We start from the raw sequence: 16,693 nt of genomic DNA on the forward strand, positions 1-16,693 counted from the left end.
TTCCGGAATCAAAAATGCATTCTGGAATCAAGAATGCATTCTGAAATCAAGTATTTTTAACAAACACATTTTTATTCCAGAATGCAAAAATCGCTCCAGAATGCATTTCGAAATTTTTTTAACAAACGCCATTCTGTTCCGGAATGCATTCCAGAACAGAATTTTTATTCCGGAATGCATTCCATACGCACCCTTATTGTTCTATGATTCTTTGCATGTGCCGGGTGATGTTCCATGTTCGGACGAGACAACGACGTTAATCATGTGGGGCTCATTCTTGCACGTGCATTACTCTGGATGACTATGCAGATAAGGGTTGGGACTTCCGGTGACCAATAAAACAGCAATTGATATTTTCCAATTTCAGGGACCTTCATCATTAAGCAATCATCACATCACTTAGATACATTCAATTCGTTCACAAACTTCTCAGTTCTTTTTCAGTTAGCCACTACAACCTACCAGAGCTTTCACCAATTGCTAGCCATTGAACAACCCAACCCACGAATACAAGCTGCCAGAAGATGCAGATCGCTAAATGCATGACAGCTAATGTGGATGTGGCCAGCCACTCAGGATCAAGAACCATAATAGAGAAGACCAACTCTGACTCCTCAATCTTATCAGTTTCTTATAAACCTTTTTGTTTGCTCCGTGCATGTCATCAAGCTCCTATTTACTTCAGTTCCATTTTTTAACTTTATTTGGAATGCCATGCTCTGCACTTATGAAGGAAACCCAATTGATTTTTTACTTCAATTGAGACCAATCCAACCAAACCACAGCACCAAAACACCCGAGGAAATCTTGAAAGTCCACATAACTTTGTGGAGTTGACAAATAATAGGAACGTCTGTACAAGATTAAATATACATGGATTAACAATGTACCAGACAATTTTTGCCAAGCAGGCTCTGTTTCTCTCCTCTGTACATATTCAGAAACAGTCCCAAACCCTTGACCAGTTGAACCCTCATTACATGCCTCCTTTACAAACATTTAACAACATTTTCAAATGAACCTGAAAGATCCCTGCATGAAATCGAACCAAAAAAGCACACAAGGAACAAATGACATAAACCCTCTTACGCAAATAGGTAAAAGCACTGCACATGGCTGCAGAGAGACTTCGACAATCCAGCAATATGCTTAACCTTATTGTGCACTCACAGGTTAATTGACATTTACATCGCTGTACTTATGAACAAAATGCTCTCCGCAAGCTCTTCATCTACAATTCCTTAGCCTTATGGAGCATCCGTCGACAAAAAAGTGGACACTCCCCACCGTAACTTGAGATCATAGATTATATATCCATCCCTTGGTTTCTCCTCTGACTATGTACACTTCTTACCTACGCAAACAGTTAGACTGTGAGCCGTCATCATGGAAGACTGACAGTAATATACACCATGCGGAGCTAAGTTAGTACTTCTCAATCAAGATCTGCCTTCGGACTGTCCAACGAATCCCCTAAGTAAGACCCATCGGCTTGACGAATACAAATGTTCAGGTTGCCCGAAATCAAGTAGTCCTGGAAGATTTACAAAGATTAGGCTGATTCTACGTAAAGTGAGAGATGATCCACACAGTAAATATTTCCTGTCTGATTGTTCTATATTAATGGATAATGCAGAACGATTGGATGTTAGGCACAATAGAATGTCATCTATATCATCAAAGTAGTTACTCCCATTACATGAATCAAATTTCCAATCATCTTCAATCATTTTGGAACCTTTTAAAGCAAAGGAGAAGACACAGGAAGCTCAAGTATCGGAACAGGGAAGCCAAGTCAGTGAGTAATGTCTAGTGTTACCTTATCGCCAGTATCCTGGCCCTCAGAATGGAAAACTATTGGGCGGCACCGTTTATCTTCATTCATCAAGCTTGAATTCTGGAAATGTGTCACAAGTGCAGCTTTACCCTGGATCCTTGCATACGCCAGTGAAGCAACCTTTTCACTATTAAACTTCTCCCACTTCTTCCCGTTAAATGTCTGCACACAGTTCAAAGATGTAGACTTTCTAGAAAAACTAAAATTCCCAGTCCCATTACTAATCACACACAATGACAAGTCACATGCCATTCCAACGTACTATATTGGTGATGCAACAAATTACATAATCACCTCACGTAGACAAGAGTCACATCTACATTCACATATTAACATTAAAATTAACGACAAATACAAGGTCAAGTAAAATTTGATCTCTGAGTATTGGAAGGCTGAGAAATGGACAGGAAATCTGACTTACTTTATAGAAAGACACTATATGCGAAGGAGAAACCATATTGATGAAAGCATAGCCCACATTGCATTTGTTCTGCAACAAATTCAGAGGAAGCTTTGATCAATTAAACAACGGCTTGCTAGCAGTGTTCAACAATTTTCCAAGAATCCGAACAATCACGTGTTTTCGAGTGAGCTTCGCCTAATAGACTCCTACTCATTTGGTGCTTGTAATTTAGGCCCAAAAGAATCATGAAGAGTTACCTTAAAATCAATAGGCAAGTAGAGAAAATCGTATGTCCCACTGTGATTTTCATCAATCGCAGCAAGCAGCATCTTCGATGTGTACCTAAATTAAAGGCAAAAGGCAAAGTAACAATAAGTACCAGGCAAGTAATTATATTAGAACATAAACATTCCAAATGAGAATTATACATTAGTCTTACTTGTTGGGGATGTTCTTGATCATTAATGTAGTCCTTGTATCTTCTCCGTTCATAATTTTATCCAAGTCCAGTTGGTACTGCTTCTTATTATCCATCTGATTGACATTTGTCTCGACCCGCCTATTTCGACCATGTTCACCCAACCCATCAATGCCAGTTGCCCCAGGTCCGGAAAATAGACCATTCCCAACAATCATGGGGCCATGCCTAGCCATTGGTAGCATTCTGAAACTCGGGGAACCGTTTTCAGCCATGTCTCCTGGAAAGCCAATGGCAGTCATAGTTGGATGGGTACCCGCATTCATGTAATTAGCTTTGTTATGACTTAAACTCAAGCCCCTCAAAGCGACAGAGTTCATAAGTGATGATTCTGGTGACTCAGGCACATAATTAAAACACCCGTCAAATGGGAGACCAGATGGTGCAGATCCAACATGATGAGGCTGATTTGAAGGAAGAAAAGAGGTATGGCGACTGGCGTAAGGAAAACCCTGCCCCCTTCCTTGACCGCTGGATGAAAGTGCATGTCCTGTAGATGAACTTGGCCATGCAGAGGAATGGGAAAGCCCAGAGTACGGAGTAGAACTTCCCCAGAGAAACTGAGGACCGGATAACGTCGTAACGCCAGAAGAATTTGTTGATTCTCCTATGACACGGCCAGGACTTGGCCTAACACCGTGCTCAGGAAAAGATTGAGAACTCTGGTACGCTGCAACTTGTGATGACCCTGTCTTGTTAAAGATCGGACCAACATAGTTAATTCTTCCTTGGTCCTTTCCTATAGGCGCCATCTTTGGAGAACTAGACAAATGAGTAGGAAGAATTGATGCTAACCCCGGCAAATGATTACTGCTAATAGGGCTAGGTCCCAGACCAGGAGATTTGCTAAAAGCATGCAGAGGGTTCTGCTCAACAGGGCTGCCATATTGGGCCCAGCTACCTACCAAAAAATTAACATATTATAATTAAAAGAAGATAATAACAAGGGGCTGTTGAAGATCGCTGAATGCAAGATCACTTTTAAAGCTACCAAGATCACTTTTAAAGCTACCAACCTGGTGGAGAGTTGGTAAGTGGAGAACCCACTTGGTGCCTGAAAGTCCGAGATTCATCCTGTTCCAGCTCTTGATTTAGTTGCTGCATCAAGCTAAGAACAAAAAGTACAAACAAATTCAATTTAGTCCACCACATGAACCAAAAAGTAACTAGGACATTCTGAAAGATTCTCCAGAGTGCACGGTAAGAAAGGAAAAGACTATGAAACCGAGTTTTGACCGAGTATCTCATATGCTTAATAACACGGAGCAAATTATGCAGCAAGTCCTAACTCTAAGGGCTCATATAAAATTGAAAAATAAGTGATGAAAATTTAAGCACTGAATTATGAGTGTTGAAAATAGACATTAAAAGTTGTTTGCTAACAACTCAAAATCAATTGACTGAAAATTATTAATTTCTTGCCATAGATGAAATGGTGATCACTTTACGTATGCTTTAGCAATATAATTGGTAAGATTCTAAAAGCAGTCAATTACTTTTCCACTTAATGGATAAAGTAACCCCTTCCTAATTTACCCCATGAAGTAATTTTTAATTGGATTTTAAAAGTCAATGTTAGTTATAGTTGTCAAACAAGCTTAGTCTCATTAAGTGCTGAATCTTTTACTATCCAGAACTTAACTGGCTTATCAAACAGGCCCTCAGGAAAGCTGTGTCTAATTGCATCCAGAAAAGACACATATACAGACAAACCACAAAAACCAACACCCACACACCATAAAAATTTCAAACATGTTAAATGCCTCGGATTACATCAAATTCATTTCACAGAAGACATTTATGTTTTAATAATATTTCACATTCTTGGTAAAATTTATCGATTTCTAGATGATGTCCATGATGATTTTGAAAAACTGATCCTCATAAAGCTTTAAATGTATGCTTTTTACCAAATTTGATTTATAACCATATTTTACTCGAATTGATCTCTTTTTTCTTTTCCGTTTTACTTTGTCTACTTGAATAAATTTCTTAACTACTTGATTTTAGTATCCAAAGAACTTCATACCAGTAACTAAAATGCACCGTGCGATAGCATGGTTAAAGACAGATATAAAAATACCATTTGGTCAACCCCTGGCTCCACCTTGACCAGAAAATAGAAAGTTCCAAAACAATATAATGCAAGCACTTACTTTCGACGTGCACCACCAGGACGGCTAGGTTCCACTTTGATCCGTTTGCCAGCTATATCACTCCTATTTAAAGCTCTAAGAGCTAACTCGGCAGCTCTCACATCATAGAACTCTATGAACTTATGGTGCTTCTTGTGTGGAGTTTCCCTGATCTGTATTTCAATGAAGCGAAGTCAAGACCATGGTGAAGCCTAGCCACTATAATTGTCAAATGATGCAAATTTAATCATATCTCTCAACCAATCTAACCTCTTTGACCTCTCCATATGCCCCAAATATTTGACGAAGGTCATCGTTTGAAACAGATGCGTCTAAATTGAACACTACAAGAGTTCCCTGATTAATATCCTTCTCTGATGGATTGTCCTGTTAAGGGTCACAAAATTCGTAGATGGATTCAAATGAATGTCAATATGCGGAGCATGATTATTTTATGTGCAAAGAGATTCATACCTTAGGAATTGAAAAATGAATGTCAAGTTTTCTTCGTCTCAGGGGCTTATTTTGTAAGGCACGCATTGCAGTGCGAGCATCTCGGATATCATAGTAAGATATCATTACAAATCCTCTATGCTTGCAAGCTGTATACAGAGTTCTGATGTCCCCATATTGCTACAGAAGAAAAGGAAAGAGTCAAAACAGTAAGTAGTTTCGAAATAATTAGCTCCGACACCAAAGTTAGAAACCAAAACAGCCTTAGATCATAGACATAGAATGACGCATGACAGCAAATACTGCTATTCATTTTTATCCTCAGCCCGACTACTAGAAAAACTCTAGATCAGTCATGAATTACCAAATCATACCATGGCAAAAAGTATATTGCTAATTCCATGTCTGATTCAATACAAAAATATCATTCTTGAGCCCAAAACGAAAAATAATGCTTCCTTTGGATGAAAATTATAAAGCAGTCAATTAGACGTGATCAAACATGAAAACACTTTCTAGCAGGAAAAATGCGGCGGTAAGAGAGGTAAACAGACAACCAGATCAGCTACCAGTAGTTGCACTGAGGAAACATTACATCTGCCTGTAATAAGTGACTCCTCTTCCTGTCTAGCATCACAAGGAACCACATAGAACTTCCTTTTCAAGGAGGGTAAGTTAATCTCCAAAGTAGAAAAATGCATGAAATTAGTGTTTGTAGAAGCCTGTAATTACCATGCGTAAAAATTGCTCAAACTGTACCAGGCCTTCGCCGAGTATAGACTTCAAGTAATAAAAACAAAACTTAAAACCGATCCTTGTGAAAAGACCTTAATACTTATGAAAGTCCCCAAGTATATGTATGCATGAAATTAGTATTTGTAGACGCCTCTAATTAGCATTCACGGCTTCTCTCATTAGCTCTTAGCTCTCTCATCGGACTCGCAAAAATTTCTCAAGCCATTTCTAACAATACTTTCTGAAGGCATCATCTCTGATTCCAAAGAAAAGAATCAGCTAAATTTGTAATTAATATCATAAGCAAGTTCAGACATCTCAAAAAACATACTGTCCGAGCTACCAGATGACCCCTTTTTTTATTCACCTGAAGGCCATAATATCTAAGCATTAAAGGCAAGAATGGGAAAACAAAACAACATTCTTACGGAAAAAAAAAAAAAGAAGGTCAAATACAAGCAGGTCAAAAGTCAGCACAATTCACCATATATAGCTACATATCAAGAATCAGTTGAAAGTATAGAAAGTTTGAATGGAGATGAGATATAAACATTCTACAAGAGTATCACCTCAAAAAGAGATCTCAATTCAGAGTCTTCAACGTTGCTGTTAATATTTCGAACAAAGAGTGTCCTAGAAGGATGTTCACCATATGGATGTTCCCCAGCAACAGTAGCAGTTCCAGCTCCATTCGTATAAGTGTACTGACCCAATCCATTTGAGGTAACACCTGCTATGCTTAACTTTGACAGTCCAATACTTAAGCTCTCTTGAGGATCAATGTCTAGTTCCATTCCTCCTCCACTACCGAAAATGTCATCTTCTTCCAGATCTTTCAACTGACTAGGCAACCGGCTCAAGTCAAAATCATCCATTATACCAGCAAAAAGCTCATCTTCATCAGGGAGCAAGCTTCCAAGAGCACCTGGCTCGAAATCTTCAGCTATATCCTTAACTTCATCTTCTAGGTCAACTTTGTCTAGCTTAGGGAAGTTATCATCAACAGACTGAACACCATTCACCGGATTAACATAATTCACTGCATTTGGCCAAAATTTCTTCATTAAATCCCCATAAATACAAAAGAGCTCTACACAAAATTTCGATAAAGCATACATACACTTCTCGTGTGGAAGAACAGGCAAGGAACTAGAAAACAAGCTAACATCATTGGATGCACGATAGGCATCGGCACCACGTGAAATCCCCCAAGCACCATTTCCAGCTTTCCTTGAAATATTAACTGATGGAATGTCTGATGGACCTACAAAAAGATGAGGAAAAATCATTGTGCAAACTTGAGTCAACCTAAACCTCCTAGCACTACACAGAGTAACTCTCTATCGTCCATTGGATGAGACTATTGCATGTTTGTTGGTCTGAATCAATTATATTTTAAGTTTGACCAGTTTAATGCTACCATTATTTTGAGAAGCGTGCTCATAATGGGAGAAAAGAATGTTGTTCTCGCATCTCAATTACACATCTTTTGAGACAAGTTCAAGGAGGGTGGGATCTGCATACGTCATTATACTCTTACCAACCAAGAAGAGCTCAAAGCTCAACCCTCCTCACAAGGGCTAATTCATTTCTTCAAAGATATTGTTAAAGTTGGTCTTAGATGGCCAAAGTTGGCTTTCTTCTGGAATCACAAAGTTCTATTATTTCAGATCTTCTTTTCAAGAGAATATTCAGAGCCTGATTATAATAGAGTACTTTGATGGTAAGTACTGCATAGTAATCAAGCAAAAAGCAATCGTGCATCTTCCATGAGCCATGGTCATACCAAACTTAGTTGATAAATTTCCCGCTTCTCCTAAATCAGTAGCTTTCAAAGTTGTAACCAACATCAAAGGTAAAAGGACAAAAAGCTAAGATAATGGTCCACAAATAACATAGGTTAATTTTCCCATCGAGCTTTCATCTTTTCTTCATCAGCGAAAGAAAGGAATCGCACCTGTAGGAAAATCAGACACCAAATCCTTTGAGAGCTCCTCCATTTATTTATACACTGCCCAAAAAAAAAAAAAATAAGATTGTGACTAAAGTGAACTTAATCGGTCGACAGAGGCATACAACGACGAGATGCAAATCAGGATGTACGTACCATTTTTCAAAAAGGGATACAAAAATTTGAACGGCAGTCACAAGGCACAGGAGTATTCGATAAATCAATAATTCTACATACATACTACAGGCGCATGCATGATCCAATAAGTACCCGCATGAAAGCTCCTATCTAGAAGCAGTAAGCAACCCCAGTGATAAAGACTATGAAAGCTCCTCTATAAGAAGACCAGTAACTATACTTTTACATGCCGATAACAAATTCCATGACTGCATGCACGTAATCAGTTGTTTAATTGTCTCCATCTAAATTTCTAAATTTTGTGCAGTATCAGCCACAGCCCAACACCTGCTGAATCTCCTACCATGATCCGTGAAGCTACGGTATACCAATGTTGTCAGAAGACTATCATATTCCACTGAAAAATTTCGTGCAACCCTATCTAATCAGCTTTACACGTTTCCCTCCCCTTTCATTGATTTACTCCACGAAATGCAGATGACAACATTGAACGCCTGCAATCTGATTAGCTTCACAAAGAGAATAAGCATATGGGAAATAGCATATCCCAAGACCGAGCACTACAGTCTAAAGACACAACTCTGCAGCTGATGAAACTCAGCGAAAGTCACACGGACTCCTAAAGTCAAAGCTCCACCATTGCCTTGACCAGAAAAACTCGAGCCATAAGCTCATAATCTAATCGCAGCGATTCCTCAGCCAAAACCCAATTTTCTTCAACCTCAAATTTATCTAAGCAACAACAATTAAAAGCGAAAACCCACAAAAAAAAATGCAAAATTTCCCGCTGTATCAGCTGATCAACAACCCCATCAAGCACCACTACGCTAAAAGCATCAAACTCTCCAAAAACTGATCATGCGAGCACACACAAACACAGACACGCATAGAGAGAGAGAGACAGAGAGAGAGAAGAGACTCACACTTTGCAGGAAACATGAGAAGATCCTCGAAAGCCGACAACAACAGTTAAAAAGGAGTTGGGTAAAGGAGAGTCATTTGGCAGTCACGACCCAGGAAAGAAAACGAAAAATAAAGAAATAGCTTCCACCCTAAAAAGACGGTGAGAGACAGAGAGTTTCGTAGAAGCAGGGAAATTTCTTTCTTCTACTCTTCCACTTCCTCCTCTCTCGCCGAGAAACTAGACACGATACCGAGAGGCAGAGAGAGACAGAGGGGGGAAAGCGTGGGAAAATTATAGAGAGAGAAAGTGAAGCCAAAAGGGAAGCAAAAAAAAAGAAAACGGGGGGGGGGGCGGCTTTTAGAGAGAGAAAGCACGGTACAGTGGAGAAATGATTGGAGAGAGCCAACAACGATCCCGCATCTATTCAATTCAAGAGCGATATAAAAATCAAATCTTTGCGTTTCTTGCGGTTCTAATAAAGAATCCTTCGAACACCCGATTGAATTTCGCTTGTTATCGCATCATCCGCGCATAAACCGATGCCTCGTTTTCCATCAGAATGATGTGCGGAGGAAGCCATTAGATTCCAAGAAATGCAAAAACAAATGCGTCCTCGCGAGTGTCTACTGTCACTTGAGCATAAAGAATTCAATTCAATTATTCAGAGTTTCAGACAAACACAGCAGAGAAAACCTTAAAAGAAATGAAACAGCAAACAACAATCTCTCTCTCTCTCTCTCTCTCTTCTCTCTCTAAGCCCCAATAATTCCAAACAAGAATTCGGCTGCATTTGAATCCTGTTTGGCGTCCGTTGACACCACCCTCCTCACACTCTGACGTCACCGCTCAAGAAACCCGACCCGACTTGCTCTTGCTCCCTCCCCTCCTCCCCCTTTCCTCCTGACTTTCTCGTGACAAGAAAGGGGGCGGAAGAAACCCCGCGAGAGGAAAATGTAGCGGCAAGTTTGAGGTTGATGCTCCTTTCAGCTTTGTGTTCTTCCTGCCGTATTTCCTTGATTTTGTACTATGTTTGAGAGAAAGCGAGGAGATGAAAGAACGGAGCTGCTAGGAGGGAACATGCACGAAATTCTTCTGACTTTCTTATTCTTCCACTCAAGCTTTTTTTTATCTTTCCCCGTTTCTCTTCATTTTCCGAACATAACATTTGAGAACAATTTGAGTTCATGTCAATTTTCCGTGGCCTCTAATTGCGGGTTCAGATGATTGTTATCGTCGGATTTGACTATGGAATACTCGTTTCCCATGTTGTTTGTTAATAATTCTATATTTGTGAATGTTTTAGCAACAAAAAAAAAAGAAAGAAACTCTATATTTGTGAATGACTTTAACATGTAATTATAGCAGCCATCGGCGACTAGGGTGGACATCTCCATAGTACCCTAGGATTGTTTGATCTTGGACGGATAGCGAGGGTCAACCCTCGGCACTCGACTCTCGGAATCAAAGAGAAATAACCGAATTCACATGATTTAGCTACGGAGGATCAAACTTGAGGACAAGGGACTCGTTTCAATTTAGCTGACGACGGATCACAGAGACCCCGAGTCGGGGCCGGCGACCCGTTGTCCCGACGAGGGTCGCCGGACCAAATCTGGGCTCCATCCGTTGTGGATATAACCGATAACACCACGCCCAAAGCCCAACACATACTGTTTCAGCCCAATAGTGAAATCCAATCTCAGGCCCTACAAAATCATCTCAGCCCTTGGATCAAGCCCACGTACAATCTCAGCCGCCCAATGGACCTCACCTCCATATAAACAGCTCAAGAAAAATAAACACCAAGAAACCTTCCTCTTAAACCCTGCAAAAATTTCAAGAAACCCTAGACCTTCCGCACCTGCTTCCTCCAATGGCCGTGCTCGCCCACCCGCCCCTCGCGCCGCCGCCGCCCCGGGTGAGCGCCGGCACCATCGAGAGAGCCGTGCAGGCCCTGCTCAAGTGGAAGGACGCCAAGTCCAAGACCCAGAAGGCGTCGCTCCTCGAGCCCGACGACTTCGTCTACCTCATCCTCACCCTCAAGAAGATCCCCGCCGCCGCCCGCACCAACCCGCTCAAGATCCCCCTCCCCCACCCGCTGGTCGACCCGGCGGCCGCCGAGACCTGCCTCATCATCGACGACCGCCCCAAGTCGGGCCTCACCAAGGACGCCGCCCAGAAGAAGATCAAGAGCGACGGCGTCCCCGTCGCCAAGGTCCTCAAGCTGTCCAAGCTCAGGACCAACTACCGCCCCTTCGAGGCGAAGAGGAAGCTGTGCGATTCGTACGACGTGTTCTTGGCCGACCGGAGGGTCGTCGGCATGCTGCCCAGGCTGCTCGGGAAGCAGTTCTTCAAGAAGAAGAAGATCCCCGTGGGGGTGGACTTGAAGCACAAGAGCTGGAAGGAGCAGGTGGAGAGGGTCTTCGCGTCGGCCCTGTTGTTCGTGGGGACGGGGACTTGCAGCGTCCTGAAGGTCGGGAGGGTGTCGATGGGGAAGGAGGAGATTGCCGCGAATGTGGCCGCGGCGCTCGAGGGGGTTGCGGAGGTCGTGCCCCGGAAGTGGCGGAATGTGAGGTCTTTCCATTTGAAGCTGCTGGACAGCTTGGCCCTGCCCGTTTATCAGGCGTTGCCGGATGTGAAGCTGAAGATCCAAGGGCTTAAGGATAAGGAGGAGGAGGCGGAAAAGGAAAAGGAAGGGAATGAGGTCGAGGAGGAAGGGAAGGGAAGCGAGGGCGCGGCTAAGAAGAAGGGCGCGAAGAAAGGGCGAATTCACGAGGTGAGGTATATGGATACCAATGTGCATTCATTGATGGATGAGGACGATGATGCTGATGATGCCGACATGGGTGAAGTCGAGGAGAGTGATGACGACGATAATGATGAGATAGATGGTAGCAAAATTAAGGGGAAGAAGGGAAAACTTAAGAAGGAAGGAGATGTTCATGAATTGGGTGGTGAGAAAATTTCGAAGAAGTTGGTGAAGTCGCAGAAAGAAGGAGAAAAGAAGACAAAAACCACTCTATCCGGAGACTCAAAGAAAGGGGATGGTGCTAAGAAGACTAAGAAGAGCAATTTAACAGTAAAAGAAGGGGAAGTATCTAAAGGCAAGAAGGAGAAGAAGAGGAAGATTAAGGTTTGATGAAGGGAAGAGAGAGCCGGACATTGATTCGATGGTATCCGAATGAGACGGAATAGGCTTTTTACGTGCTGATCACCGCTCCCTCGAATCCTAGTGAGGTCGAGTATGTATGCCTTCCGAAAAGTTTTGGCTTCAATTATCGATTATATATTGAGTTTTATCGTGCTAGTGATTAATGACATGTATTGCCTGATCACTTGCCTTGTCTCTTGATTGTCACCTTGTTGCTCACAGAATGGTTACTGACCGTCAGATTTTGTTCTGCTTGCTTCAACATTTTGCTGCTGTTTGGTTTCTTAGCTTTGACAAGTTAACAATCTTACCATCCTCTAGTTTGTACTCTGTTTTGTTCTTGAACTAAAGAGGTGAAGAGAACTTAGGGTCAGTTGGATTACGTGGAGATGCAAGTAGGAGAGCTGCTTGCCCAGAGAGTACCCCGCATTCATGTGGTGTTCTAGGATAGCTGACTTGTGCCTTCTCAACTCTACACACAATTTACTTCGCCTCTAACTTGATTTTGAATATAGTGGCATGGGGTAGTCACTTGAGATTTTCGATCATGGACTCTGTGTCCTTGAACGCCTGACTCGCAGATTGGGGGAGGAACCCTTAAGCATGATGGGCATGTTCCTATTTGTTGGGTGTGAACATAATCATCACGTAAGGCACATTAGTGAGATCTATTGCAAAGTTGACGTCTTGGAGTTCTCCCTACACGCCTGAGAGATTCGAATTGACCAAAATTAGAAGAGCAGGATTATCCTATGAGATGATAGATGGAGATTCTTACCTTAGAAATTGAAAAAAAAAAAAAAGGATGCATGTCAAGTTTTCGGGTCTCGCAGGCTTAACTTATAATGTGCGCATTGCAGTGCGAGCATCCCAGATACTATTGTAAGTTGTCATCGCAAATCCTACATGCTTTCAAGCTACGCATATAAGTTAAAACGGGGGGCATACTCGAACGGTCAGCTCGGGCACCAAAATAGCCGAAACTGCCTTAAATGACAGAATATAGAATGACGGATGGCAGCAAATATTGCTACTCTTCTCTGTCCTCTGGCGCAGCTAAACAGAAGGCGAAGTCTCTCATCAATTAGCAGAAAAAATGTTAGCCACGCCCAGTGCATATCACCCCAACTTAAGTGTGCCCTTGAATGAGGCAGCGCCCACATGATCTAACGATAACGGTACATGTGAGCTAGGCCAACTTGATCTAACGATAACGGTACATGTGAGCTAGGCTCAAACCATTCGCATGCACCCAATACTTGTTCCAATTTCCAAGAGGATAGCACGTGTGACCCATATTGATAATTCCACGACCGTGGAAGGTTGTCTGGAATCAGCATACCTTATTCTCAGAATTGCTGCAACTGTGGAAGGTTTCTCCTTGGTACAAAACCTAACAGCTATCCCAGCTATCCTTCCAAGAAGACCAGAAAGCGTTTGGAGGTCCATTTTTTTTTTTTTTGCTGTCATTTTCAACGCACCTTCATTCTAACCCAAACGACAAAATCAACCACCATAACAATACACTGATGAAGATGGGAGTCAACATCTTCACCAAGCGTAAGTTCCTGAAAACCGATGAACTCAAGATACAAAGACAAACAGATCTCGAATACACTAAAAAATTTATCCAAGTCTGTGACCTAAGCTGTCCTCTATCATTCTCAGAGATTTTTTGAAAGCATTTCTGTAGAAAGAAAAAGGGATAATGACACAAATAGTCCCTGAACTTTGACTCAATGTGCAATTTGGTCCCTATACTTTTAATTTGTTCAATGTAGTCCCTGAACTTTAACCCAATGTTCAATGTGGTCCCTGAACTTTCAATTTGTTCAATGTGGTCCCTGAACTTTCGGTACATGTTCAATATAGTCCCTGAACTTTATAAAAATGTTCAATGTAGTCCTTCCATTGATTCAAGTTCAAGGACTATATTGAACATTTTTATAAAAGTTCAGGGACTATATTGAACATGTACCGAAAGTTCAGGGACCATATTGAACAAATTGAAAGTTCAGGGACCACATTGAACATTGGGTTAAAGTTTAGGGACTACATTGAACAAATTAAAAGTTCAGGACCAAATTGCACATTGAGTCAAAGTTCATGGACTATTTATGTCATTTTCCCAAAGAAAAACTGGCTGAAGGGATCGTGTATATTTCATATGAAGGAAAGGATCAGGTTAAGTGTTCAATGTAAATGCATTTGCAAGTTATTACTTGTCATTTGTCGTGTGCATTAAGCCAACTTGAAGCTTTTCAGTTTCTAAACTATATTGTTTGATTGACTTATGCATTTACAGCAAGAGATTTATGAAGGAGAGCATGCACCAGTGATAAGGTGCGAATCTGTACTCTTACTCTGTCACAAAGGCAATAAAGAAACAAACAGCAGATCATCTGCAATCTCGATCTCCACTGCCCACTGAAAGAACTTGGAAGAAGACCCACACAGAAACAACTCGACATTTATCTCTAGTCATCTGCAAGAAAAAATCTCCCTTACATTTAGGAAGGAGATTGCACTGGTAAGCCCCCACAGGATACCCAGAAATCATTATCTGAAGGCAAGGCCGTAATACCTGAGCAAGTGCAGAGTGACAACTGCACCCTATTCTGCATTGTATGAACTTTAAAAAGTTTTGAGTAAGTTACCCTAAGGGAAAGCTTAATTTAATAGCTTTCCTAGAGTGTGCTTGTCAATCGAAAGTGCTGCATAAGATAGTGAATTCTGTCCACAAGGCAATTCACATGAATTTAAAGTCAGTTGAGAGTAGAAGTGAAAAGAGCAGTTTTAAAATTCCCTTTTCTACAGAGTTTGGTATTACTTAACCATGTCCTAATCATCAATCATTCCTTCCTGTTGTTGGTGTTAAATTATTGCCCAAAAGCTGCCTACTTATACTGCTCTGTGCCTTTCCTGCTGTGTTAAGTGAATTCAACAAATTCATAATCACCATATCCAAGCGGGATTGGCGGTTTTGTGTGCAAATGGCAGGCGGTGCAGATTTAGCTGTCCTTCCTCTATGCAAAAAAGCTGTTGTTGACAGAAGCCAAGAACCCGGCAAGAACCACCACAAGAACCTGGTTTCTTCTGCAGCAGAGGGAGAGACAATTCGGCGGCCTCGGGGAAGGCCCGCCGGTTCCAAGAACAAGCCCAAGCCACCCATCATTGTGACAAGGGACAGTGCCAATGCCCTTCGAGCTCACGCCATGGAGGTGAGCTCTGGCTGCGATGTGGCCGAGAGCCTGACCAGCTTCGCCCGCAGGAAGCAGCGCGGGCTCTGCATCCTCAGTGGAACAGGCTGCGTGACCAATGTGACAATCCGGCAGTCGGTGTCCTCCGGGGCTATCGTGACCCTCCATGGCCGGTTTGAGATCCTCTCGCTACTAGGCTCGATCCTGCCCCCACCAGCCCCGCCCGGGATAATGGGCCTGACAATATACCTTGCTGGGGCCCAGGGGCAGGTGGTTGGAGGGGGTGTGGTCGGCGGGCTGATTGCCTCGGGCCCTGTCATGATCATGGCCGCGTCATTCATGAACGCGACGTTCGACCGATTGCCGCTGGATGATGATGAAGTGTCTGTGGCAATTCAGAATCAGCATTACCAGAACGGTCGGCACCAGCACACGGACATATCTGATTTATACGGAATGCCTCAGAACCTGCTTAACAATGCCGGGAGTCTCCATCCGGAAATGTATGCTTGGGGGAGCGCACGGGCCGCGCCGAAGACTTAAGCTTACTTGGGAGAAACTTAAGAAAAACAATCCTCAATACAGAAAGAAAAGTTACTATAAAAAGGTTGTTTGTTTGGCTTTTCCTGAAGCAGCATAAGCATTGTAGCTTTGGTTACTGATCAAATATGGAAATACTCACTTGGTATCACAGTTCCATTCCACAATGAGAGCATGAGGCACAAGCGCAGTCCTAAATCCTTCACTGTCCTCAAATTGTTATTATCACCAAAAAGACCAGGAATTTTATCGCACATCTCGTAGTAGTTTAGATTTAGATGATTTTAGCATTTTGCAATGTTCCGCTACTAATACACCATGACCAGAAGCATCTCGACGTGTATCAAGCTCTAAGGAAAGCATGAGCTTGGTTCTTATAGTCGGAATATCAGCAACATTAACTGATGACCTGACACATTATACAAGAAAAGAAATGCTACCATTGGAAAAGCTATCAAATTCATATGACTATGGTAAAAACAATAGTAGGTCCATGTCCATCTGAATCAGATAAAAAAAACAATCTCCGCAGGCCGAAAACAACGCAACATTCGAAATTGCAGAGATCATTCCTGTGGTAAGGCGGCAACACAAGAAAATTAAACGATCATTTATAGGAAGAAAGGAGAAAAACAGAAGATGCTATCCTCCCAAGCCTGCCAAACTCGAAGCACAAATGGGAACGTCCGAGCACATTTCCTCCTAAGTCCAGGCTCATCTAGGTCTGCTCATATGTAAGAAAAATCTTCCTCTCTCTCGGAAGGCTGA

At 42.1% G+C, this 16,693-nt stretch overlaps 3 protein-coding genes across 3 annotated transcripts; 2 read left to right on the forward strand and 1 right to left on the reverse strand.

The window, feature by feature from the left end:
• Positions 1-805: 805 nt before the first annotated feature.
• LOC115685785 (protein MEI2-like 2) lies at positions 806-9,788 on the reverse strand. Its single transcript, XM_056315205.1, has 14 exons — positions 9,054-9,788; positions 7,999-8,052; positions 7,162-7,305; positions 6,611-7,080; positions 5,328-5,486; positions 5,124-5,240; positions 4,875-5,026; positions 3,735-3,826; positions 2,680-3,619; positions 2,498-2,582; positions 2,259-2,327; positions 1,820-1,999; positions 1,433-1,534; positions 806-1,354 (listed from the first exon to the last, which is right to left on the reverse strand). The coding sequence occupies exons 2-13, from the start codon at positions 8,039-8,041 to the stop codon at positions 1,436-1,438; spliced, it is 2,550 nt and encodes an 849-aa protein (XP_056171180.1). The 5' UTR covers positions 8,042-8,052; positions 9,054-9,788; the 3' UTR covers positions 806-1,354; positions 1,433-1,435.
• A 1,042-nt stretch (positions 9,789-10,830) lies between these two features.
• LOC115685853 (putative ribosome biogenesis protein C8F11.04) lies at positions 10,831-12,447 on the forward strand. The gene has a single exon (XM_030610992.2). It carries the CDS (start codon positions 10,908-10,910, stop codon positions 12,171-12,173), a length of 1,266 nt encoding a protein of 421 aa, XP_030466852.1. The 5' UTR covers positions 10,831-10,907; the 3' UTR covers positions 12,174-12,447.
• A 1,876-nt stretch (positions 12,448-14,323) lies between these two features.
• On the forward strand, positions 14,324-16,078 carry LOC115685833 (AT-hook motif nuclear-localized protein 16). The gene has a single exon (XM_030610967.2). The coding sequence runs from the start codon at positions 15,179-15,181 to the stop codon at positions 15,926-15,928; it is 750 nt and encodes a 249-aa protein (XP_030466827.1). The 5' UTR covers positions 14,324-15,178; the 3' UTR covers positions 15,929-16,078.
• Positions 16,079-16,693: the final 615 nt, after the last annotated feature.

The sequence above is a fragment of the Syzygium oleosum genome, unplaced genomic scaffold, assembly GCF_021117445.2.
Source record: "Syzygium oleosum isolate NSW1041296 unplaced genomic scaffold, Sole_v2.1 Sole_v2.10, whole genome shotgun sequence".
NCBI classification, from domain to species: Eukaryota; Viridiplantae; Streptophyta; class Magnoliopsida; order Myrtales; family Myrtaceae; genus Syzygium; species Syzygium oleosum.

Coding starts and splice junctions, on each gene's coding strand:
- LOC115685785 (XM_056315205.1), bottom strand. CDS start 8,041: ATGGAGGAGCTCTCAAAGGATTTGGTGTCTGATTTTCCTACAG. Junction 7,081..7,161: donor TGTTCTTCCACACGAGAAGT/GTATGTATGCTT, acceptor GGCCAAATGCAG/TGAATTATGTTAATCCGGTG. Junction 2,328..2,497: donor ACTTGCCTATTGATTTTAAG/GTAACTCTTCAT, acceptor AATTTGTTGCAG/AACAAATGCAATGTGGGCTA.
- LOC115685853 (XM_030610992.2), top strand. CDS start 10,908: ATGGCCGTGCTCGCCCACCCGCCCCTCGCGCCGCCGCCGCCCCGGGTG.
- LOC115685833 (XM_030610967.2), top strand. CDS start 15,179: ATGGCAGGCGGTGCAGATTTAGCTGTCCTTCCTCTATGCAAAAAAGCT.